The sequence below is a fragment of the Drosophila subobscura genome, chromosome O, assembly GCF_008121235.1.
Source record: "Drosophila subobscura isolate 14011-0131.10 chromosome O, UCBerk_Dsub_1.0, whole genome shotgun sequence".
Lineage (NCBI taxonomy): Eukaryota > Metazoa > Arthropoda > Insecta > Diptera > Drosophilidae > Drosophila > Drosophila subobscura.
This window is the reverse complement of record NC_048533.1, coordinates 15,538,036-15,564,946: the sequence shown is the minus strand read 5'-3', so window position 1 is coordinate 15,564,946 and position 26,911 is coordinate 15,538,036. Positions and strand designations below refer to the sequence as shown.

Sequence of the window (26,911 nt, the reverse complement as noted above, 5' to 3'; positions counted from 1 at the left end):
AGAAGCACACATCGCAGCGAGTCTGAGTCATCTGGTTATTTATGTGGCAAGTTCTTGAGTATGGGTAAGGATAGCAGCGGGGAGAGAGCAGTATGCTGTTAGTAGTGCAACAAAAAACAACACACACAAAAAAGAACACACTAAATATGTATGATTTGTGGAATACATTCTATGTAGAATCTACCTCGATAAAGTGCAATCCCAATGCGGATTTGGACATTTCATTTTGTTGCTGTTGTTGGTGTAATTGTGGTGCCTGTTGTTGTTGTTGTTGTAGATGATGTGGTTGCTGTTGTTGATTTGAGTGATTGAATATGACAGAATTGCTTTGTTGCAACTGCTGTTGCTGCTGTTGTTGGTGTTGCGGTGGCTGCTGTTGCGGTTGCATGCCTGCCGTTGTCGATGACGATGGTGACGCGTAATACAATTGCGTATTTGTATTTGGATCATATTGAAGCCCAGCGGCGGCACCTCCCCCTTGCGCTGCTCCAACCCCAACGGAAGCATTGAGAAATTGCTGCTGCTGCTGCTGTTGTTGCTGCTGCGTATGCGGATGCGTTGGCTGCTGTGGCTGTTGCTGGTACTTGTTGACCGACGACTGCATCTGATTCGGCTTGGGATAGGCATACGGATCAAAGGTCTGCAGTGGCTTGCGCTCCTGCTGCTGCTGTTGCTGCTTGGGCAGATTATAGTAATTGCGACTCATCATCCCCAGCCCAAAGTTGGAATGTGGCGGATGCTGCTGCTGTTGCTGTTGATGGTGGAACTGCTGCTGCTGCTGCTGCTGCTGCTGATGCTGCTGCATGGCTGTGGGTCGCTGGGCAGAGCTAAACGAGACAGAGTGTGTCAGCGGTCCGCCGACCCCAGAGCGAGGATAACTCATTTTGGAGGCAGGTTGTGGTTGCGGCGCCTGGTAGGCGCCATACATTTGAGGCATCATGCCAGGCGGAGGCTGCAGCGATGGTTGTTGCTGTTGCTGTTGCTGCTGTCCAAATTTATTCTCCTTGTTGGTGTTCTTCTGCAGAAAGAGCGCCAGGCCGGACTTGGGCGTTTGCTTGGATGCGGCTGCCACATGGGAGGATGAGTACGATTGCTGCAGCTTGTGGCTGAGATGTGGCGGGTACAAATGTTGCTGTTGCTGCTGCATGAAGGGATCGCTGGATCCATTCATGGCCGAACAGGCAAAAGTATTCCAATTCAGGAAGGGTCGTTTATGCTGTGGGTACTGCTGCTGCTGCTGTTGTTGCTGCTGTTGTTGCTCCTGTTGTTGCTGCTGCTGCGGATGCAAATGTTGCTGCTGCAACAATCGCTGATAGCCACCCATCGGTAGCTGTGAGGTAGAATTGGACTTTCCAATGGGGTAGCAGATCCGCTGCTGCTGCTGTTGTTGCATCAACGGCTTCTGCGGGTCGTAAAGCTGCACTGGCACGGGTATCTGCGATTCGCCCCCATATTTGTTCCCGCCACTGCCACCAGTGCCGCTGCTGCTGCTGCTGGCGTTCGTGGGGCCTTCGCCAACGGATGCCCCCGTGATCTTCGGGTCTTTGTGCTGCTGCTGCTGCTCTCCACCTCCTCCTGCTGCTGCTGTCAACGACTGCGACATGATGCTGTTGCTGTTGGTCTTCAACTTTAGCATGTCGTTCAGGCATTTCTCTAGCTTGTTCTCGACATCTTTCTGGCGCTTTGTGGCTGACGTAGCCGTTCCTCCTCCTGCTGCTGCTGAGTTTGTTGTTGGCATCTCCGAGTTGCTGTTGGCAGCCATCGAAGATGATGATGCTCCTGCCGCTGCAGCCCCTGCTGGCTGTTGTTCACTTTGTTGCTGCTGCTGTGAGGTTGTTGTTGTTGCCGTAGCATTAGTCGTCGTTGATGGTGCAATATGGAACGAGGAGGTGAACTTTGAGAGCTGCGGCAGATGTGTGGTGCAGCAATTTGTGACCGTAAAGCTACTCGTGCTGATCGTACTATTGCTCTTCTCCGACTTTCGCTCCAGCGATGCCGAATCACCCACCGATGACGTCTCCACCTGTTGCTGTTGCTGCTGCTGAGTGTTGAAGGGTGTGGCTGCCTCTTGTGGGCGTCTAAAGAAGGCAGCGGCACAGCGTGGCGAGGGCACACAGGAGCTGCTGGAACTCTTGGCCACAGCTGCAGGTTGCTGCTTAGCCAAAAGAGGAGCTACTGCTGGCGGCGCCTCCTTTCGTTGTGTCTGCGACATCAGTATCGCCGAATTGGAGGTGCTTCTGCTCAGCGATGGCAGGTTCTTCATGTAGCAGGGTATGTGGGTGCGGCTGGTGGTGCGCTGAAGACCTGCGCCTGGCACATGGCTCATGGAGACACTCTTGGGCAGTGCCTGCAGCTGCTGCTGCTGCTGTTGCTGTGGAAACGGCTGTGGCATCTGCTGCTGCTGCTTGACGGGCACTCGACTGACAAATTGTGTCCCACTCGGATTCCCATTCGTGGCTGGCGATTGTGGCTGCTCATTGCAAATGAGCTTGTAGAGATCATCCTTGGTGACGGCCTGCCGCACCTTGAGATCCAGATGCGACAGCGAGGCGTTCTTCTGCAGCTTGTGGGCATGTGGCGCCTGCTGTGGCCGCTGCAACTCTTTCTGGGCCGCCTCCGCCACAGTGGGATCAAAGATGGCCAACTTCTTGGCCGTCTTCGCGTCCACCTTGAAGGGCTGTCCCGCATCCCCCAGCTGCGCCCCGCAGATCTTTTCGTAGTTCCAAAAAGTGCGCTTTGGCGTTTGCCGCTTCTGAGAGGAGCCGCCGCCGCTGCCACCACTGAGGTTTTCGCTCCAGAAGTCGTTCATCAGCTGCTTGTTCAGCGACAGATTCGAGCCGCTCTGCAGACAGTTCTTGCCGGGCAGCGGACGGAAGGGATTGACATTCTGTGGCATGTTGGAGCTGGAGATGCTGCGCTGCAGCTTGGGCTCCGCTCCGTTCTGCGCGAAGATCGAGGGATAAGCCAGACGGAGGGGCGGCTGCTGCTGCTGCTGTTGCTGCGGCTGTACCCTGGGATTCTGTGCAAAATTGATGGACGAGGACTTGGACAGTGGCCCAGATGATCCAAAGGAACAGGCAGCTGCTGCTGCTGCTGGTCCCACCGGAGCGGTCTTCACCGATTGCTGCGAGTTGGACTTGGCCAGCGGCTGCTGCTGTCGCTTCAGGCGATCGTAGAGATCCTCACACTCCTGGAACTCCTGGTGCAGCTTCCTGTCCAGCTCGCTGTAGTCCGGCAAACTCTTCAGATACTTGTTCATCATCTCGATCTCTGCATCGTAGAAATTGGCATCCAATTTGGCGCTGTTCGTGGCGGCCGCTGACTTTTCCTGCAGCTCCTGCTGCTGCTGCAGCAGCTTGTCCAGACTGATCTCCGTCCCAGCCGCAGATGCAGTCGAAGTCGAAGCAGAGGCAGGCAGCGGCTGCTTCTTGGGCGCTCGACACGGCACTGGCGGCGGTGGCGAAGAGGATGGCGATGAGGAGGATGACAGCGAGAAGCTCGAGGCGGGACTCGAGGCAATTGTGGTCATCAGGCGCGACGGCAGCGCCGTGCCGGAGGCGCTAATTGTCCCAGTGGCTGCATTGTAGGCCAGCGGATGATGTTTCCTCGGCAGCGGCGGCGTCGACTTAGGACTCGCCGGCAGCAGCGGCCGATTCTTGCGGATCGCCAATGGCGAAGAGATGGGCGACCGCACGGCACACTTGGTCTCCGGTATGCTGGACGACAGCACCGATGCAAACTGTGGGGAGACCACCTGCTGGAAGAACTGCTGCCCGCTCGCCGGTGGCGTCGGTGTGGGCTTTGGGGGAGCTGCCGCCTGCTGCATGTTGGTGTGGGCTGGTGGCACAGATTCCCTGGAATTATCCTCCCTGGCTCTCAGCGTAGTCGCAGCAGTCGTTGGGTTTGGGATTGGGCTCGGGCTTGGCTTTGAGGGGCTATGTGGTGGCGGCACTGCAACTGCGGAGGATGTCTGGCTAGCAACATCTTCACTCATTTAGGTTTCCACTTTTAAATCGTTTTTTAACTCGCGTAGGACTTGATTTTGTTTGTGTTTATGTTTAGCCGCTGTGGGCAGTGTATTAATTATTATTAGCTTTTATTTCGATTGATTGTTTTCGGTAGAGTAAAGAGACATACGTTAAACCATTGCAGAGATAGAGATTGACAAGAGAGAGAGAGAGAACTACTGATCAGAGATTCGAGGTATTCGTAGAAGAAAAAACTTAAAGAAATGAACAAGTGCCACTTTACCTTTAACCCCTGATAGAACCATAGATGAAATATCCTAATTAACATTCTTTGGGTTACATTCATCCTGCCTAATAGTTGTGCTTCGCTCCACTGGAATGGTGTGGAATCTGCGTTCAGGCGTGAATGACAGTACCATACTATGACATGAAATTCGTTCATTCTACGTTCCCGCGTGAGTGGCAATTTCCGTTCAGTTCAACAGCAACCCATACCGAATGGTTCCTACTGAATCTACTACCTATTGATGTGCCCTAAGCCCTACAGCTTTCAATCCACAAAAGGTATATGCCATTTATGTTCGTGTGTGTGTGTGTTGAATGTTCAAGAGAATAGCAACAATCGAGGTAAATTCTAATTCTAAATAGTTTTCAAACAGAACACAGAAAATAGAGGAAGACACCAAACGGGGAAACGGAACCACAGAGACGAGACACCGAACAGCACACCACAGAGCAATCACGACGTTCACGACGAGCACCATGAGGAGGATCGTTGGCACCAACCTGTAGATACTGCTCCGGTATCTTACTGTTCTTCGGCACAATGATCTTTTTGATTATAATGATCTTGTCGCCCTGGATCTTCGTGATGGTGATGGGCACACCCATCTGCGGACGCTGTGGCTTGACGGGCACTGGTTGCCTCACGGTCCGCACCACCTGTGGCCCCGTGAGAATGCCACCGGGACTGGGCTTTACCGGTGCAGGCTTTGGTATCGGCTTCTGGGCCGGCACATGCTCCTTGTGATCGCTGCGCACAATGGAGAAGTGATACAGGGGCTTGTCATCGTCCAGGATGCTCTTCTGGGGCACAACTTTCTTTTCCACTTTCCGCAGTACCACGCCCAGCATGGGTGACTCTTTTGGTTTGATGGTAACGGAGCCACTGGGTGCGGTCACTCGTTTCAGATTCACACCCAGATTGGCACCCACGGGCGGCGGTGTCTTTCTTCGAATCATCAACCTGGGTGTCTCATGCACTTCCTCCTGTGCCGTGGACTGTGACTCTGGCACTGGCTGTGGATTGGTGTGGAGCGAGGGCTCGGGTGCCACCAGTGGCGAGGGACCCGGAAAGAGCGCTGTCAGGCTGCTGCGTCGCCGATTCATCATGCTCGGTGCCGACACGGTCTTTGTGAGCGGAAACTTTGTTGGTAAATTGGGTGGCGCGAGCCCTGAAGGCTCAGCCGCCGGTTCGTTGGCCGCACTGGAGGTGCTGCCCCGACGGCTGGTTGCCTTGGACACCGAGGCACTGACGCTGGTCGAATCGATGCTGCTCACGCTCGCCGAACTCTGCAGACGATCGGGGGCAGCGCTGCGCTCGCGATTCCTCTGTTCTGGCGATATGGAGCGCTCTCTGTTGCGGTTGGAACGAGCGTCGCGTGCCGCACGCTGCATTCGCAGCAGCTCAATGGAGTCAGCCAGGTGGGAAGTGCTCTTCTCGGGGGAGGACTCTTTGGAGGTGCCCTGTGCCCCGCCATCGTCCAGGACGTTGGGCAGCGAAGTGAGACGATCGCGTGGTGCGGCATTCGTGGGCAGCGAGCCCTTGGCCGGACCGTTCTCATCCTCCTCCTCCTCCTCGTCAGCTTCCTGCTGCTCTCTCTCCTCCTTTTCGTGCTGCCTGCGATTCTCGCTCTCCATGACCCGCTGCAGCTGTGCCTGCACCTCAAGGGCGGCCCGTGCCCTGGCCTTGATCTCTGCGGCATGGGCCACACGCCGCTGTTCCTCGGCAATGGCCCGCGCCTCTGCTTCGGCCTGGGCTCGGACCTGGGCCGCAGCCTCCGCAGCAGCTGCAGCCCGAAGATTGGACAAATCTGTGGCCGTCATTTGCTTGATGCTGAGACGCCGCTCGGTGTTGAGGATCAGCTCGCTCTGGGACGTAAGATCCGGACACCCCAGGGCGATCATTTCGCTTAGTTCGTTTGACATTCTTCTGCCTGGGCGGTGGCTCTGCTTGACTCTGGGTCCAGTGTGCTCTCGCGGTTGGTGCTTCTTCGGGTGTACAGCGAATAAAAAAAAGAATGGGAATTCTTTCGGTTACCTAATCTTGCACTGGCGGTCGGTTACGGACTGCGTTGGATAGCGTTCGATTGACTACTTGGACGAGACTCGCGAGGCAGCTGGCGCTGGCCACAAAGGAAACCTGTGGCTGCCCCGCTCGACAAGACAATCGAATCGAATCGGATTGAATCGGAACGGGACGGATCTCGTACGCTCAATGTCAATGTCTCATTGGCATTTTGGCAACTGCCTTACGACTTGACTTATTAATTGATCCAATGATCGTCAATGATCGACAAATCGCCGTGTGTCCCTGTATATTCCCTCTTGGCGCCCCAAACTACCTATTTACTGTATACCACATTCGATTCATTTGTATATATAGTAGCGCTCTGGTTTACCCCAATTTTCAGACAGGGAGTGAGACATACAGTGAAGCTTCTCTTTGTACCTTCTATATTGATGCACAAGCGAATGCTGCAAAAGAGAATGCTCGAGAATAGCAAAATAACCAACAACATGCATGTCGTTTGCATGACGGATGGGATCTATGTAGATCCTTCTAAAAGAGCTGCCACTGTACACTTGTTTGTATGTATTTCTACATATTTATATGTGTATTTATATACCTTAAAATTACAATTCGTAAACAGCAATGAGCTCATTGATCGCGGCGCCGCCTTCACATATGAGAAGACTTCTCCTCCATCTCGCTCTGCCTCTACACCTTGCCCTACATATGTGCATATATCATCCATCTGCTACATCGGAGATCCCTGGAGATCTTTGGCCGATCTCTAGACCCACTAATGTGTGATATCTCACTGGGCGTTCGGTTCTGTGTTCTGTTCGAAAATCGGTTTTTATTTTTAACAAATAGACGACGACGCACGTAAATTGGCGCAGCCGCCGGACCGTACCGGACCGGACCGGGCATTATACGTAGTACACAAGACACAGTACGTGTGACGCCAGTGGTCCCCCCTCTTCCTGTGTACAGTAAAGACTCTATCAGAGGTGTGAATGATCTGTTGATCTCTTTATAATTTCCATTTGGTGCATCTATGGCCTGCGATAATTGCAGTATTTGCACATTGATTGCATTTTTAAATTAGTTTTTCTCAATCTTTAGATATTTTTGAAGCGTTTCTATCTCAATCGTTTTTTACTGTTCAATCACACACACCGTGCAAATAATATGTATAAATGGGAAAAACTAAGGGAAAAACCATTCCAACCCACTGTTGACTCTTTTTGTTCCATCATAACACATGTCCGAAATTATGGGATTATTATGTACTCTGAGGCGTATTGTACATGTTTTGTATCTTGCATATATTTTTCGCTATATCTATAAATTTTGTTGTGGCACTAAATATAAATGCAAGCACTACAAAAATAGCACTACAGAGAAAATTATAGAAAAAACTAGCGGCGAGGAGGAACACCAGAGGGTCTGTGGCAGCAGCAGCAGCAGCGACAAAGATCACCATGATCATGATGATGATGATGTGGCAGGCATCAGCCTGATGAATAATCCCCGCTGATCCGTGTGGCGCATACATATAGAGTACATATACAAAACATATGTACATATATGCTATGTATATGCCACACACTCATACACGTGTGTGCTCCATTTTGTGTGCTGTTTCTCATCTCATTTAGTTTCGCTCTCTCGTGTGTGTGTTTGTTAGTTTTGAGTTTTTGTTTTGATTTGCTTGGCCGCTGCTGCTGCTGCTCCTCCTTCTTCTCCTTCTTTATCCATTTCTTATTTGTTTCGATTCCTACTGCATCCATTTCTCATTTCTCATTTGTTTCTGCCTCATCAATCTCTATCTCTGCGGCTGCACTAGTCTGTATCTATTCCCCCCATCGAAAAAGTAGCTGCAAAAACTATGTTGGAAAAGTGCAAAGTTCAATCTATTGAAATCTGTTTGGGACTTTCTGCACTACACTTCTCGGGTGTTGGTTTCCTTTTTCTTTAAAACAATTTCCTCACAAAGTATCGTTTGCTTTTTGTTAACACTTTTTATGTTTTTTTTGGTGTATTTGGTTTTGATGTTGTTGCTATTTTCAATTTTATTTTTAAAACACTTAAATTTGCGTGGTTTTAGTTTGTTTTTTTGGTATTATGTCAGTTTGCGCTCGTTGTGCGATTCTTGTTAGTTTTTTATACATCTTTGCAGGTATCATACATAGTATATGTTTAAATGTATCCCCAAAAACACACGGATAAACAAAGTTCGCGAAAAGGAAACGATAAAAAGAGAGAGAAAGATACAATGTATACAAATATATACAAAGTTATGTATATAGAGAGGAAAGATGTGCTCCTATCGTACCGTTGTTACACGTTTTGGGTAGACCGAGTGGCCAAAAGACCGAAAGATCCGACAACCGAGAATCGACGACGACCAGACCAGACCACACGGTTGATGTTGGCGGCAACACGGACGACACGACACTCTGCTGCCAACAAACGAAGATTTGAATCTGTTTCGGTTTTCTCAAATTTGAAAATTCTCAACCGAAAACCGAAAAAAAAACACGCAGCGAAGAAAGAAAAAACTTTATTTATAATTTTCCAATGGCGGCGGCGCAGGGCAGCGTAGAACACGAAAAAAAGTGTTTAGAAGAGAAGCTGCGCGCGCATCATCATCAGCTGTGTGGTGGCACGAACATGCGCAGTGGCAAGAGGCACACAAAGAGAGACAAGACTGTTGCAGAGAAGGGACACAACAACACACACAACAAAGTGCATGCAGAACACAACAAAGAGACACAGAAAGAAGACTCTGGCACTGCTCCACTCACAAGATAGTCATCCGTGTGATCCACAAAGTACTCCTCGAGTATCCAATTGTCGCCGGCATATCGATCCACGGGCATGTCGCACAGTGCCACCAGATCGAAGTGATTACGCTGCCGCTTGAGCATCAGGCAACGTGTGATGGCCACACAATCATCATCCCCAACAGCATCATCATACCCATTGTAGTAGGCATCCTCATCCTCGTCCTCGTTGAAGCCATTCTTCGCTTTCGTTTTTGCCGCATGGCAGATTATCTGCTGCTGCTCCAATTGTCGAAAGAACTGAATCTTGGCGGATCGAGAGGGGGGATCGGGTGGAAATTCTATGCGCGTTACTCAGCAATCCCCCACTTAATTGGCGGCGGAATGGGCAACTGACAAAAGCTGACGAGTAGCCGAAGAGCAGCACGAACAGAACGGAACAACGAGTTAATGTCAAATGATCAATTGATCAACGAAAATATACATATAACTAGGACAGAGACGGAGAGACAGATAAGGCGGAGGGAGACAGACACACACAGAGAAGTGTGCCGACACAGTGAATGAAAACTATAAAGATTCTTTGCTTCATTAAGCAAATTCGTATTAATTGCTGGATAGAATAAAGCGCTTAAGAATTGTTGCTAAAATTTCATCATATTGAAGGAATCGTTGCCAGACAGCACTATCTAATCAGCTATTCGGTATAATTTTGATTCTTATAGCCATACCATTCATGATGAGTCTTTTTGGTCGGGATTTTCAAGTGGATCTATAGATAGATGTTGGGAGTTTAGAAATTGCTTAATCTGTACGTGTTTGGAAACTTCTCTGGATATCTTTCTTGCTGGAATATGTTGAACATATTCCACGAACATGCAGAGTATATATCGTCTTGGATCGTGTTAACTTTAACATATTCAAAGGCTTATCTGAATCTTGGATCTACATAGTTTTCGGTGGCACAATATTAACCATGTTTTACCCCAGTCACTATTTCTTCTCGAATCAATTGATTTATACAGGCACAATGCAAGTTTTTCCATAAATTCCAAAGTATTGTTATCAGACCTCTCACACGCACTCACACTACTCATGCTGGATGGATGGATGGATGATAGTCTCAAGTGCAGTCCAACTGCATCCCAGTCATCCTACAAACACAGACTGTTGCTGCTGCATTGGCATTGCCACTGGGCATTCAGAGTGCATCTACTGTAGCAGCCACACAAGAGCAAGAGCAAGAGCAAGTGACAAATCTGATGACAAATTTAGCACACACACAGAATGAATGCCGCATAGATAAGAAAGAGGCTCCTCCGTTCGAGCGTCGTTGCTGCTGCGAGTGCCTGCAATGGCGTCCCCGATTGTGTGATAGCAATCCGAAAAGCACTCGACATGTAATCGAGAATCAAGTGTATATATGTAGGTATGCATGTATAAATTGTATTATTTCGTAAAGCAGGCAACATGTGAGGCAAGGCAAGCGATTAAGTTAGTCAACGGGCAGAGGCGGAGGCGATTGGCAAACAGTCGGAGGAGCAGCCATCCATCGATCGATCGATAACACAACACACAGAACAGAACCGAACAGAGTAGAGAGTATTATGGAAAGAGCTTTTGGATTCAGGGCTGGCTTAGCTTACAAGATAATCACTGTCGTGATCCGCAAAGTACTCGACCACAATCCAATCCTCCGTATACGGCATATAACGCAGTGCAGAGCTTTCGAACAGTAGATCACGGCAGTGATCGTTGATTGGCGGTGCCGGCAGCTCACGCATTTTGATATAACACGGTATCCGCGAGTTCTCAAAGTGATCGGCCACCTGCTGGGACTTTTCCAGATATCGCTTAAAGAACAGCATCGCATCGCGTAACGAGAGTATAGAATCTTATGGTATTGCGGTGATTTAACAACTGATCAACGATCTATCATCGAGGAACAAGTTTTGCTTTTGGTTTTGGCAAAGAGAAGGCAGAGACACAAGGGTAAATGCCGGCCAATGAAATGCATTGGGATAGGTATCTACATACATTGGGGTATAAGCATCTGTTGGTAAGGGGTACTAAGTATCTACATAGCTGTAGGGTAGAGGTTTACATATAGTCAATCTGTGGTATGTTTTTTCTGTCAGTTGTCTTGTCTTAATTTGTTCTTTTACCATTTTTGTTTTGCTTTTCTTTAGCTTTTTTCTTTTGTATTATTGATTATTTTTTGTTGCCCTGAGTCCCTACAATTTTCATTGTTGTTTCGGATATGTATGTGTGTGTGTGTATGCCGTGTGATGATAAAATGAAAAGTTTTTACCTTAGCCAACGACAACTGTCGATTGTTGCTGCGCCCGCTGTCGCGCTCATCCTTGGGCCGATCGCGATGACGGCGACGGGAGCTCGAGTGCGAGGTCTCGTCCCTGTAGCGATATTTCTGATGCTGTCGCCGGCCCGTGGCGGGGGATTTGCGATGCGAACGCTTTGAACGCTCCTTTCGCCGGCGGGAAGAAATGCTGTCATCGAAACTGCAAGAACAGGAGAGAGGGAAAGAGAGATACGATTAATATGGAGTGTGGTCGGAGTATTACTTAACACTTGATGTGCCCGCGAGTGCGGATGAATGGCCGGCCGTCCTTGGAGCAACGCCCAAGTGCCACAAAGTCAGAGAATTAGGAGAATTGGACAACCGGCAGTCAGTCAGTCAGGCAGTCGCAGACGTCAGTCGTCTACATGGAAAGCTACTTAGCAGCAGCGAGCGCGCTAAGCCGTTCCACGCTCCACGCTCAACGCTCGCCTTGCCACAACCCGTCGTCGCACGTCTCCTCGCGATCGGATTCTTGGGCCCAGCTGTGAGACGTGTGTTGGCGAATAAGTTTTGCGTTACCAATCAAGTTAATCAACTTGGCCCGGATGGCTACCTGGCTGGCTATCTAGCTGGCAGCCCACCTTTGGATAAATGCCTTTGAGAGTACTTCATCTGGTCTGGGGAAATGACACAATCCCCAAAGTACTACCGCGAGAAGGTGAACCCAACAGCAGCGGCAGCAGCAACGTTCGAGGCCAGAAACTGTGTCAATAGCATTGGCAGGCAATAGGTAGCCAGAGCGTATCGCTCTCATGTTCATGTTCATGTTACATCCACACCACACCCCCAGACACAACAAACCAAATCTCATGGTTCCAATCGATTCGAATCGAGACGCGGGTGGGCAGCAGCCAAAGATCTTGGCTTGCGGATGAATCAGCGGATCGGAAGATAACTGACCTATGCAGTGGCTCTGCTCTGCTGCGCCGTCGGATATTCTCTCATAAGAGCCAGAAGTCTGCGCTCAGAGCCATATGCTAATAAGGCAACTCTCATTGGAGCGATTACGAAAGTTTTTGTCGGTTTGCTGTCGCCCACGTGGCACCCAAAAAAACAGAAACAAAATCTATCGGTTGGGTCTCTAAATTTGGGCACAAATTATGGTGGAAGCAGAACCCGAACACAGAGCGAACAGAGCGGAGCGGAGTGGAGTGGAATGGCGAGCAGCAGCCGGCAGTGAAGCTGAAAGTGACTTTGACTACAAGTACGAGCCGCGATCCACATACAACAGAGGCAGGCGCATACAAATGCAGTTACAGATACAGTTACAGCTATTTACAGCAGCGGTCATACAAATAGGGAGATCATACTTTCTTTGTTTTGTTTCCATTACAATTCGATTTTCTTAGCTTTTATTTATCTGTTTGCAATTATTATGAAATATTCCTAAGCTTTTTCTTAACGAAGTTTCCCTATTATTTTGACCATAGCTGTGTGTACTGTGTCTGTCTACCAATTACTCGCACAACGCCATGACAAAAGCTCAAACGCCTGCGCACACTTCAGCAAATCAACTTGAACACACACGCAGCTCGGAGCGAAGTGAAGTGGAGTGGAGAGGCCAGAGTGCTGTAGGCTTGAAACAGACTCTACCTCTTGTTGCTTTGGGCCAAAAAACCAGAAAGCAGCTGACAGACAAAGTGATCTTTGACTGGCGTCTGTCGAGAATCCCCTTATGGGGATAGCTTACGGTAGTTAATAAAAGGAATATCTCTATAGGAGCGAGCGAGCATGTTCTTGCAACATTTTGATTAATGACACGCTGCGTGCAAATTAGAACAACTTTTATGGCAAACTATAATTGGATATTAATGATTCACATACAGATTCAGAATCCGATTTCAGCTTCGATTTTGGACAGAGTGGAAAAGAGTGTTCACACTTGTGCGGGAAGTAGGAAGCGAATGGCAAGCCAAGTTCATAATAGCCGCCCGATTTGGGTCGGATCATTTTTTAGACAGAGACATTCTGTGTGTCTATGTCTGTGTTTTAGAGATAATTGGCTCAATAAAATATGCCACTCAAGGCAAAACAAATGAACAAATCGAAAGCCACGTTTGACCCAAAAGAACTTGAAGAAATAAAACCAAAGTAAACAAAAGGGTTATAAAAGGGCTTGTCAGGCTAGGAAAATTCTGATATGAAATCGAAGCAGATAAGATAAATATCCATGAAGCGCTGCTTTCCCGACATAACATCTAGCCACAGTTGTTAGTTATGTTTCTCAGGGGTGTTATGGAACATCGATTATCTCGATGATCTGAAGGTGATTGTATGGAATTTGACTGCTTTTATTGCTCTAAGTGGTCATAACTTATGACAGTCCAGTACCATGGGAAAGGCGATAAGATACGGCTACAAAGTTGGATAGACTCCAGCCAGAGGTTCCCAGAGGTGATTGACACATCGTTTGTTATACAAAATGGAGTTTCAATATGATCGGAAAGGGAACAACATTCGCACCCATATTTGCAGAGCATTTCGCAATACAAAGGACTGCCCTTGAGGGTCTGCCAGCTCACATATATTGCCTTTTGATTCTATATTGTGTCATTTAGCCTTGATTTTTCTGCTGGCATAAAGATGATACAACATTTATATGGCCAGGCCTAGCCCCATTTCGCAGTCTCTGCTGCTATCATGGCACACCATGTGGACATCATTTTCCTGATTGTGCCGACGACCTTGACCGATTCTTGGGTTTTATTTTATGCAAGCAACATTTCCCCTTCTCGGAATTAATGCCAAATGCAATGCAATTAACCAAAAGACAAACATCATTCAATGTCTTGACCAACTTCCTTAATGGCTGGCAATTTGCACAAACACCTTTCCACCTTTTTAGTTGTCTTGCAACTAAAACAAATTAACGACAAGAATTATATTGTTTGCGCATGGAGATCTAGCAGGTAAGACAAAGAAATAAATTCCATAGGAATACGGAGTTAATGAAGAACTATCCATCTGCTTAGTACATTTCCATCTCCATCTCTGGTGCTAAATGCCATTTGGAGACTCAGAAAATCAGAATACTATCGCAGCGCCATGCACAGAAAATAGTTTCTTAGATGTGATTTGTGCTGTGTTATCGAATTATGAAATTAATCATTCGAAAACCAGTTTATTTGTTGCTGTTTTTTTTGTCATGATTTACATAGAGCACACCGAACCGAACCGCAGCTGAGGCTGAGACTGAGACACTTTAAACCCACCAGAGAGCTTGGCTGTGGCTGCCTGCACCGCCGACAAACATTTAACTGCGGGTGTGAGGGGGAGGGTGCTACGGAGGAGATTTTTCCCTCTCCGTCGCATCGGTTGTGCTTTTTTGTGGTGCGGCGGCGGCGGCGTCGGCGCTGTTTGCTTTGACCCTGAAATTGCCATAAATACATTAAGCAAAAGCGTAGCGCACATATGTGAAGTTCCCTCCATCATCACACCCTGTCCCTCTGTCGGTGTTTTGTGCTTAAACAAATTAAACGTTTAAAGACCAAGCAAAAGTACAAATGACATTAAAAAAAGCGTTAACAATTGGATACCAATTTTCGCTACCATTAAAGTGAAGAAGTAATGCGTCACTTCGAAAATTCAAAGCAAAATAAAAAGGTAAAGCCTCGCTAGAGGTTGAATAGCCCCCGAAAATTGCTACAGCGGAATAAATAGTTCAAGGCTCAAGCCTTCGAGGGTTTATGAACCACAGTTATGACACACTGATACTAGAGCTCAATAAATGTTTATTTCTGTGTTCGATTGACAGTTCATCGAGTGAGTTATCCGCAAGATATTTCCCATTTCGGATCAATAAACCCAAACGAATACAAAGAGCGGCTGATCTTTGAAGGTCTGGTTATTGAACATGCCAAATATGTGTTACCAGCTCAATAAATATTTAGTCTGTGATTGACAGCTCACATCAGAGGAGATTTTCTCGATATATTTCCTTACAATGTTGAAATGAAAAACAACGATGTTGAACATAAATATTTCGCTATCTACTGTATTATTTCTGATTTGTAAACTCAAGAACCGTTGCTCGGTTGCACGTCATACTGCAGAGCCCCTCGGTCGGTCGGGAACTCGCTGTGGATATACTAAATGACTTCCTGTAATTTATCCATTTGTCTATTAATCCATTAATAAATAAAGTAAAACATTGATCCCATTAGAGAATAATTATTCCAAAGAAGCTCCGGACTTGAAATATCATTTATCTTTTCTCCCCGTCTACTTTCGAAGACATCTCAGAAGATGTGCCCCATCCCTGATTTATAGAACTTGAATAACTATCTTTATACGCGATTCTTAGTCTTTGTTCGATTCTGTTGAGCTGCTCATTGATTAGGCGACAGAGGTCAGTACTATAAATACGTATATTTCTGGTGTTCAACTGAAACATAATGAGAAACCGGAATTTTTGGCTTCGATTTGATTCGAGAACAGGTATACGTCAGGGGGTAAGCGTAAGCGTAGTGGTCTTTGGGGGCATGCAAATGATTGTCGCGCGCTCCTTAACTGACAAAAGAAATGCCGTTACGTTACAAATATTGTTATAAGTTTTGTTTGAACAAAAAGAATGAGTAAGTGGCCAAGTATGTTAACGGCCCAAACACAGCGGTGGGGATTATGCAAATCCATTTGGGTGGCAGCTATCCGAATGCGGGGCACTTGTCAGTGGACTGTGGCAGGAGGAGATCATTGGGTTGATGTTGGCCAATTGCAAGGTCATTGGGTGCCACACACAGCAAAAAACAGACGTCAATAAGCACTTCAAACAGAAAGATGAGCATTGCAAATAAAGCAGATGATGCCTTTGTTCGACACAGAGAGAGAGTCACCACTCCTATAACGAGGAGAAGCCATCCCATGGACAGAGGAAGCGACTTTCCACACTCACAGCTGACGGTCAGTCAGGTTCAAGTAATGCCTGTCTGATGTCTCAAAAACTTGACTCAAAGTCGCTTTGGATCCGTCAGTCAACGAGCGAGACAGAGAGAGATCTCGGAACGGATTGGGGTTCGTCGGATCGGGGCTCGCGGTTCAATGAACGTAATGTAATTTACCCCGAGAGAGGGAGAGAGCTACTCCACCTCCCTGCTTGGCTGCCGGCCATTACTGTTAACGAAAACAAACAACAGTTAAAGCGAATTCAACAACAGGCCAAAAATTAAATATGCCAAAATCCCCCCTACCCTCTAAAACCCCTCTTAAAACCAAAAAAGGAAGCGCTGAGAATTTTTCGCTTCGATTTAAATCAAGTCTAGAAGCGCTTCGCTGTTCTCTCTGCTTCTCTCTTGAAGTTGACTTATCCGAGAGGTTTGTACAGGGGTTTTGGGGGTTTGGGGTTGAGGTTTTGTTATTCCGAGTAGTCAATCACCTTTCGGGCTCTGACTGTTTATAGGAAGTCAATAAAATGCATTAAAATCATTTCGTATAAACATTAAACAGCGTCCGGAGACAAACAGACAGACATGCAGCCACCCCTGACTGGCTCGCGCTGCTGCTGCTGCATCCATTATTTACTTTTGTTTTTATTTTATTATTTTTTGTTCGATTTATTTATGGTTTTCATTGGGGGACTGTCTGCTGCTGCTGCTGGCTGTCGGAAACTGCTCGAGAATGCTGCTGATTGCTGAATGTAAGCTCAAGATCTAAGCTTTATGGCTAGGCGCTGTTCCGATGGCGGTAGCAACATCGATTATGATCGTATATGGGTCTGCGGAGACAGGTCCGGTTTTAGATCGTGATAAACGTCAGATAAATGAACTCGAGAGCTCCGACAAAAAATATATACAACAGAAGCAAACAAAAAAGCGACAAATTCAAAGCCAAAAGACATTATCGGCTTAACAGAAGTCTGTCCGCGGGGCCCCTCCCATGCGCGGACAGCCGGCCAGACCCTAATAGACCCATTTACAGGTAGCTGCTGCTGGCAGCTGCTGACATAATTGCAAAAGGCAAAAAACAAAACATTTACTGAGATATGAGTCCCCAAAGGATATTGGCAATTAAGAGATCGAAAAAAGCTACTAAATACAGAAGGTGTAAGCCAGAAAACCATAAAGGAAGGTTGCAGTCTGATGAGACTTGTGACGTTGGGAGTCGCGACATAATTTGTACCTCGTAGTCGGTTTGTAATTATGAAATGTTATGATTTATGCAACATAAAATAAACATATTGTTTTGTTACTTTCGAACTAACTGAAGCAGTTGGGTTAGGGTTCTAGCAGATCCTTTCCTCTGTGTATTATGCAAGGGTACACAAATCAGTGCAGGAAAACTAGTTTCAGCTTTCAGAACGGGTTTATCTATTGCATAAATCCACTTTTATCAAAATTATACAAATTTCCGCTATCAAAATAAATTTAGATTAGCTCGCAGATGTCTGAAAAGGTGTTAATTGTTTGCTGTATATAAAGTTTAGATGGAAAAAGTTGCCAGCATGTAATGGAAAAACTGGCAGGCAGGGATGCCTAGAAAGTTCTTTTAAAAATTGAGGCCAAAACTCTTGGGGCATAAACCCTAAGTCAACACATAGAGTATGCCCTGTGGATCGCAGCTAAAAGATCTCGAAGCAGCAGCAGTTGCACAACCCGGCGCTTGACTTGTCTAATGAGTCGTCCGACTATTTGGACAGAACCGCACACAGAGCACACACAGAGACAGAGGCACCGCTCATAAGTAGGGGCGGTGTGCTTGACCAAATTTGGGAGAGAGATCTTGAACCGAATCGTAGCGGCACAGCGCCAAGAAATACAAAAAAACAGCAACGAGAATCAATTGAAGAGGGAGGCATGGTGGGGATTGGACTTGAAAATGAAGTGCGGACAGAACGCTTAGTCAGCAGCTGGAGAGAGAGAAGAGGAGTGGACGTGTACCACTCAAGGCCTAGGCTCCAGTTTCCGCATACCGTATGCTGAACGCTGAATGTTGAATGCTGAAGAGACACTCACTTATACTCACACGTCGTGGACCCCAAGTGCTCGGACCGACGGCGCTGCTGCTGTTGCTGTTGGGATGGTTGCTGCTGCTTGTTTCTGTAATTGTTGTTCCCATCTGATGATGATGGCAACAGCACGCGGTCGGGATAGAGCGGCTTGGGAGCCCACGAAGCAGCTGCCACATAGATGTCCGTCCGGGGAGTGGTTGGGCTCATCGTATCGGGTTCGGGAGTGCCCGCCGCATAGCTATAATATCCATCCTCGGGCTCGTCCACCACCGACAGGCGATGCTTCGACTGGGACACGTTCTGGTGGTCATCGCTGTACAGGTACTCGTGCATGGAGCGGGCGTACTTGGTGCTCTTGCGCCTCTGCTGGGCAGGAGTCAGCTGACCGCTGCTGCTGCTGTGCTCCGGCGATGCCCGGATCCAGGAGCTGGCTGGCACATACTGCCGCTGCTGGCGGCTCTGAACGAGCTTGGAGAAATCCACGTAGAGCGACTCATCGGTGGCAGGTTTGCGCTGGAACTCGTCAGCATGAATGTCCTCCACATCTTCGTAGCCGTCGCCGTAGTCATCATCGTCGTCGTGCGGTGTGGTGGCAGCGCCCACAGAGCTGTAGAAACTATAATTGCTGGAGGATTGCGAGTAGGAGCGATTGCGATTGCTGCCATAGAACTCCTCCTCGAAGGGCAGACCCTGGGGGAACTTGTTCGAGAAGGCCTTCTTCAGTCGCGGCGAGTCGTGGGAGTCGCTGGAGCCGGTCGAGGAGTTCCCGCCGCCAGCACCATTGCTTGTGGTGCTGGTGCACCCATTGCGCTGCTTTAAGCTCAGCTTGGGCGTGGCCGGCAGCTGCCTACGCTGTGCCAGAGGAGTGGCAACTACTCCGACTCGTCCTCCTGTGAGATCATTTGTGGTTTGCCTGCTACGCGCGGCTGTGGCTGTCGGTGGCTGCGGTGCCGGATAATTCTTGCTGGAGCGCTGCGTGAGGCGCACCCCTGGACAGTTCTCCTTGGCGGACTTGCCCGCCGTCTGGTGGGTGCGCTTCTGGCTCGTGGGTGTTCCCATCTGGCTGGGAGCTGCTGATGCTGCTGCTGTCTGATACTGTTTTCTGGCAGTGCTGGGCGTGGGTCCAGGACGTGGCGGCTGCTGCTGGGCGCTGCTCGGCGGCAGTGGTGCCCTTGCCTTGCCATGCCGCAACGATGAGCAGGTGGTTTCAATTCTCCGTATGAGTTTCGGTGTCAGCGGTTTGAATGTGCTGCTGCTGCTGGTCACTCCCAATCTCTGCTGTTGGGCACTGGGATGGGGCGACTCCTGCTGCACTTTGAGGCGACTGTTGCTGTTGATGCTGCAGTAGCTGCTGCGCCACGGCTGTTGGCGTACGAAGTTGCCTCCAGCGCCTGCTGTGGCTGTCACTCCCTGCTGATGAATCGATGAGGATGAGGACGAGGATGAGGCTGCTGTGTTCTTGCTCCTGTGAGCCGCTGCACCTGGCGTTGATTTCACCATTACACGTGTGTTGATGTTGGATCCATTGCTGCTTAGTGGCTGGGAGGAGGTTAAAGAACCTGCCACTTGGCCACTGGGACTATTGTTGTTGCTGCAACTGCCGCGCGGCACTCGAAAGGAGCTGTATGGCCGAAAGCCATTACCATATTGCTGTCCAACGATGGGCATTTTGTTAGCTGTTTTGTTGTTTATTTGTTGTTATTTTTCACTGTGTTACTTGTGTCGTTTGCTTCTCTGGTTAATTATTCGTAATTTGAGTTGATCTTTCCACAGTTCGATGCGACTTGGGGGAGGCGTTGAAATTTAAGCTGCTCTGGAAGCATTTACTTTAAACGCGTTCGCTTTGTATGTAGATCGTTTCTCTATATATCTTTTTAGCTTTATCTTTATCGTTATCATTTGTTTGGCATTTCCGCGGCATTCAGCTGCTTAAATGAATCGAGTTGAGATTGTGTTTTAGATCTAATTCCGAATGCTGTGCACACACTTCGCCTGTCCCCAACGTACTACACCCCAAGCCAGAGGCAAAAGAGATGTGACGATCCCTTGGCCCGTGCCTCGACTTTTTCGCTGTAATTAACACGTTTTCAATGCACCCCCCTCTTGGCTGTGTGTGTGAGTGTAAGTGTGGCCTCTTTTGGGGGCGAGACTCTGCGGGGGCCCTGCATTTATGCGACTTCTTCTTGGCCGCATTTCATTTCTGTTGCTTCAGCAGTAAGCAGCCGAGGGGAGGGACCCGGCCCAGCCAACAATTGAATTAGCTGCTGCTCGAAAATAACCCTGAACCTTGACAACGATATTACCCCGCACACAAATCCAATTGGCAAGTTCATTGATAAGACCCCGCAGACCGGAATCCGCATCCCCAAAGGCCCCTACCACATCGGACGAACCGCCTAACCAACCAGTTAATGCTTTATGCAATGCCAGTGCAGTGCCAAGAGAGAAATACGTTAGTAGAAAGTGTCTGCAGCACAAAGACCCAGCCAGCCAGCAGCTCACCAAACTGGCCAACAGGTCCTCCTTCTCCTTCACCGACCAGTTTTCACAATTTTTACTTTTTTAACCTGATTCAAAAAGGAAACACAAGTCTTCGTGCGCCACAGCAGCAAACCGAAAGAAATGCTGAAACGTATTGGGGATACCCTTTTGGATTTTTCTTACACATTTTTCGTATTCAATTATTTTTCTTGGCCTTTTCAGATGCTTCTTTTAGCCCAAAACCCTTTCTTTTCTGGTATTGTAAACATCTGTTTAAAGCCCCTTCCCTTCTCTCTTCAAGGGTACAAAAACAGTTGCGAACAAATGTTGGATCAAACCCAAACAACTTGTTGCGCAGCGGCTGAGCTGAGTCAAACCGCGACGCAGCGAGACCCCCACGAGCCATGGGTGTGAGTAATGATATCTATCGGAAATGCGTGCAAAATCCCTTGCACAATAAACAACAAAACAGCACAATCAACACGTCCGGTTCCAGATTCAGTTCCAGTCCCCCAATTGCAACTACTCTCCCCCACAGTTGAGACTCCCACAGTCGCTTCTCAGATAAGACGGAGCGTCATAGTTACTGTTACTGCGGTATCTTATCGGGCCAAAGTTAACCCAAAAGTAGCCCAAGTTCTTCCCCAAAGCGTGTGCACAGCATTCATTAGAGGATCACTAAGTACGACCGAGTACTGTTTTTCAATTAAAAATTCCATAAGGCATTGAAACATTTAAATTTTTGGCCAGGATACACAAACAATAAACCAAAACACAAATCACAGGCGATTACTCGCTGGCCACTCAATATGCAGTGCACACAAAACACACACTTGACAGCTGCATTTGTTTAAAGATTATGAACAATATTTTAGCCGATTCATGAGAGCATGAGGCCTTACTTTTTTATATATTTTCTATAAAACACTTTTCTGTTTGGGTTGCACAGCGGCGGCGACGACGACCGAAGAAGGCAGCAGCAAGCACCTCCATTCATTCGCGTGCGAGTTTTCGGTTTGATTTCGTTGGGGATATGTTCGCAGCGAACAAGTGTCGGTTGGCGTCCGCTGCTCGAGTTCGCTGCTCGCACAAACTCACACACGCAACACTCATACACACATTTCCAGTTTACAGTTGATCGATCGAGCATGTCGCTGGTGTGGTATGAATTCGCCGCAACAGAGTCTCGCCTTCGCCGCAGACCGCGACCAATGCGATGCGTGATCCGAAATTTCTTTTTGTAACAATTTACATAAAATCTGATTGAAATTGAGAATTAATCAAAAGCAATCAAATGCGAAAAGCGGAAGAGCATTTCAATACTATTCGACATGGACGGATTCTGTTGTGATTTTCATATTTGGGCTGCATTTGAGACATTTTGGGGGATACTTCCGCGTTGCAGCAGGAACACGAACGGAGACCAGACTTTGGCAATTAATCTCCCGCTCTCTCTTTGGTTCAAGAACACTTATTAAGCGTGTTTTATTGCAAAATTCAAAAGGTTAATAAACAATGACGAGTGGTGCACATGAAAAACGCCATTTTATCGCACAAAGAAATCGCCTGTGGCTGTTGGCTGGTTCCTGCTGCTAGTGGCAGATAAATTGTTAAATGAGACAACTCCCCCTGTGGCGGGGGAGGCGGAGTTTCTGGTTGCTGCCGCTGCTGCTCTTTATCTGCGGTAATTCCTAAAAAGGCCAAGCCAAGTGCATTAAACAATAATAAATGCGACAACATCGTTGCGCCTCACTGCGTTGTCTGCGAGTTGCTTTGAGTAATATGCAAATACGCTTTAAATACGCAGGCGCATAAATTAAGGCAAGGAAATGCAGCAGCAATGGACAGACACTCTCAGACGCCCCTCCAGGATCGGCGGCACTCCCGCCTCGTCCCTCTCCCCCCATCCTCCACTGCAATACGATAGCCTCGAAGCACGCCTCCGAAGGGGGTCAAACGCACAAAGAAATCGCTGAATCTGAATCCGCATTAATTTACAGTAAGCCGACTGAAGAGGATGACTCTCCCATCACACTTGTCCTCCCAGCCACAGGCTGACTGTCGGACTGTTCAGGAACAAGCGCAAATTTCACTTGCCTTTTATGGCCAAATGTTAATTTGTCTTTCGCTGCCATGACTGCTGCTGCTTGGCCATTAAATACACGACTGCCTACAAGCCATTGAAAGAAAGCGAGTCCAAGGAGTCCCCAACAAAAGCCGCGTGGGCAGGACACTCTGACTGGATTGGCACTGGCCACCGCCTCTGACACTGACACCCTGGAAATAGCCATGGATCAGAAACGACTTGGGACTACCCGTGGATCGGTAAGTGGAAGCTGTCCGACTGTAGATAAACTATTCTTTCCAGGAAACACTTTTCCTCATTCATAAGTTGGTACTTTCCACAATTTAATGGTAATTTTTTGTAGGTTTTTTGGAAGTAAAGAAACTGCCAGGAAATCTCTGATATAAACAGAAAAACACCTAAGATGGCACATCAAGAAACATCCCACAGGTGGGATCTTGCCGTATTATCCAAATATAATCCAAATAAATGGCCAATTTACGACAACACAAATAGCTGAAAGAGTGAAACTTCCCTGTGGTGGAAATCCTTTTGCAAATGAAAATTCTGACTAATCTTTAGCCTTCTAAAAGGTCAAACAACAAAAAAACCGAGGCAAAAACTTACGTGGGCTCCTTGGGTATGGGGATGGCGTTCTTTGCATCTAGCTCGTGCCTCCTACGCTTGGCCGCGGACCTGGTGTGATGTGTTTTGGTAATGCGGGGCCTATTTATAAAATTGCAAATAATAATTGAAATTTTCCCATGAAACATGCACACAAAACAACACAACTCTCCCAAGAGAGAGAGAGAGAGAGCGTGATAGATGGAATAGCACTTACGGCGAAGGGGCTTCTGGCATGGGTGGCGAATGGTCTGCAGTGTCGAGTCGTCTCCTCTTGTCCCGTGTGCCGGCCGAGGAGCGATCCCTAGAGTGGTGGCGTCTCCGTGTTCTGGGCATCTTTAAAGAACGAAATGCGAGTCCGGATAAGTTACAATTGTCTATCTGAATGAAGTGCAAGGGAAACGTGTTGCAATTGGAGGAATTTACAAGGCAGAAAAGTGTTTGGCAGCTGCCTGCTTCTACCTCTCCTCCATCGAATCGCCGTGCAAAGGTGAGTAGAGTGGGAAATACAGCTGGCACGCCATATACACACGTCCCCACTCACACTCACACACTCCCGTGCACATACATACATATAAATTGCAATGCTGTTCGTGTGGGGAAATCAACTCGAAGAGCAGACACATTTTTGGGGGAGGGGTGGGTGGTGCAAGCAATGCAAGCATTGTGGAGAAACCTAAAACTAAATGCAGGAACTACCTTTCAACTCTGGCTATTGGGTTTAGCACGCCGAGAGACTCTTAGAAAGGCTGGAAAGCAGCGCTAAATTGATTTTTGTTGTATTGTCTTTGACCCAGCAGCGCGTCTCTCTCCACTCCAATTTACGCAGCTGCTTGTGGACGCGTGTGTTGGACAACTTTGTTTGCCCACGGCCGTAATTCGCAACTCTACCCTCGGGGGGCAGCTTTACTATTTGCTGCACCTCAATAGCCACCGATAACTAGGATTATTACAATCCTTTCTACGCAAATTGTGTTTTTTTTTCAATAATTCACGTCACTTGCTTATTAAAATTCACCACCAGTGTGACCGATTATCGATAAAATATACCGACAGAAACTCGGAAATATACCGAAATATACTCTGGCATTTCCTAAATATACTCTAAAAATACCGTAAATCTTAAATAATTTTCCTCAATTTTGATGTTCTATTTAATATTACTAGCTAGTTAGGAGTTTCAGCGCTAACACAATAAGTTTATCCGATTTATCTATCAATTTTCCACAATATTGACCAGTTTTTACGACTTCCTTTCATTGTAATATGTCCAAAAATAACTTTAAAACTAAAAAGGTCTACCAACAAAAATAGCATAAAACGTGAGTGGGAATATAATGTTACGTATTTGAAAATTTGTTGCTTATTAACTGGAAGGAATGGGTCACTTGCTTTTTAAATTCACCACGCCTGAGACCGAGAGCTGCCAACTCGTTGGAAAAATGTGTGCGCAACAATATGTACATATATTTTGTTGTTTTTGTTTTGTACATAGTATAAAGCGGCATTTGTTTAAAAGACTCGAATTGCAGTCGCTATGGCACGATTAATTTCAACCAAAGAAACAAAACATTTCATTTCCACTATTTCCTATACGAAATGGCAACGCTGCTACGCGCGTGTTTGGTGCAAATCAGCCGTTCACACGATATTGTGTGTTTGTGTGTGTGGCTTGTTTTTGCCTTGGATATCGGCAGGTAGCGGCTCTTTTGGCTAGATATCATGAATGGTTAGGCTTCATTTGCGTCGATTTTCCGCTATCTTACCTTTTCCTCTTTCTGTGTCTGGTACTGCGTTGTACCTGCTGGCTTGGGAGGGGGTGCTGGCAGCGCTAGATATGGCGATCTGGGCGAATACAAGCGTTTCCACAATCCTGTCAAGAGTTGGGTCAGCGATTGCCAGGTTATATTTACTGGCTGTGCGATGCTCGAGTACATGGGTTGTTCCTTTGAGTGAATGCAGCACAGGTGTTGATAGCAGTAGTCCGTCTGCCACGGTATTTCTCTGTCCTCTGGTTTGTTGAGTTTTTGGCGCACTTTTGTGCCTGTCTATTCCAGCCGACACGGATTACATATATTGCACATTGACTTCTCACTGACGGCACTCGCATGGAATGCTTTGCTCTGCATGTTGTGTGTTTATTTGAGCAACTCTAATTGATACGCTTGCAACATTATTGCAAGACAAATTGAATTTTTAGGAAAACCGAAGCGCGTCGGCTGCTGATTATTGGCCAGGGATGGGTTTTTATGTTGATATTTGAAAATATCGATAGGCAGAGTTGGGCTAGGAAAATATCGGTCCTTTTGTGCGATAGGCGGAAAGACATTGGCGCTTAAAAAATATATCACTGCAAAAATACCGATAGTGGGATTTCTGTGATCATATTGAGCCGCAAAAATGGAATTGCCAGCGTTTCCAACTTTCAACCAATGAAAAACCTCGAAATGGTGGTCTAGCTACGTCACAAACAATTTATTGAGTTAAAATTGTTTTTCTATTATTATTTTCAAAGAAATCATTTACGGGGTATGAAAAATCGACGTGAAATTTACCTGGCGCCACTGGAATTTTTGTGGCGTATTTACCTGTTGTCGACACCTTAGTTTTTGGTACAAAATTTCGCACCATGAAAGCTCTTTTGTTTTGTTAAGGGAGTTTTGAAAGCTCTTTTCCTTTGCGAAGGGAGTTTGAACAGCTAATGAGAACAACTAAATTTAAAATAAAATATATTAATTTATGATTATGGACAATATATATAAATAAAAGAAAAGAAATAAAATTAATGAAAACACCAGCCATAGGTGATTAGTTAGACGATAATGATGCATTTTTCATCATTTTCCGGTGTTCCTTAGCTTAAGAAAGGAGTAACTACAATATATAAGCCAGAGTATAGCCCCGATTATGTTGTAAAGATAGAAAACTGCCCCAAGCCACTCCGAGCTTAGTATAATATTTACTTATGTTCCCTTTGTGCAATTTTATGGAAAATAATATAATTTTTTTTCCTCATTTGTTGCGCGCGCTATTTTTCAAACATTTTCAATGACATCAGTTAACATACATGTGTTTCTACATGTTACATACATTTACATACTGAACAAAGCTCCAATGCTTCCACAAGGGGTGATTTAAATGAAAAATTTAAATACAAATTTGTAAAATATAAGGTCATAAGGTAAACAATCCAATAAAAATGAGTATTTATACTAAGCAAAATTAATTCTTAAATCTGATTAAATTATTGTTTCAGTGGTGAAAGTCTTTGCAAGCTAGTAATATCAAATAGAACATTAAAATCGAGGAATCTGATTCAAGACTACTGTATATTTACGGTATATTTTTTAAAATGAGGTGTGTTTTTGAGGGACTATCGGTATATTTGATCGATA

At 46.8% G+C, this 26,911-nt stretch overlaps 1 protein-coding gene across 8 annotated transcripts in view; it reads right to left on the bottom strand.

The window, feature by feature from the left end:
* Nucleotides 1-25,680, bottom strand: part of LOC117898689 (serine/threonine-protein kinase Doa) — a 38,458-nt gene extending 12,778 nt beyond the window's left edge. The window contains exons 1-4 of one of the 8 annotated variants that reach the window (XM_034808304.1): nucleotides 25,283-25,680; nucleotides 23,734-23,852; nucleotides 23,520-23,618; nucleotides 11,356-11,563 (exon numbers count right to left, since the gene is read on the bottom strand). In XM_034808304.1, coding sequence (XP_034664195.1) covers nucleotides 11,356-11,563; nucleotides 23,520-23,618; nucleotides 23,734-23,852; nucleotides 25,283-25,453 — 597 coding nt within the window. In that variant the 5' untranslated portion in view covers nucleotides 25,454-25,680. Of the gene's footprint in view, nucleotides 1-184; nucleotides 4,053-4,754; nucleotides 6,240-11,355; nucleotides 11,564-18,350; nucleotides 20,326-23,519; nucleotides 23,619-23,733; nucleotides 23,853-25,282 lie in introns of those variants that run through there. The other 7 variants (XM_034808299.1, XM_034808305.1, XM_034808297.1 and 4 more) reach the window with 7 other exon arrangements.
* Between the last annotated feature and the right edge of the window lie 1,231 nt (nucleotides 25,681-26,911).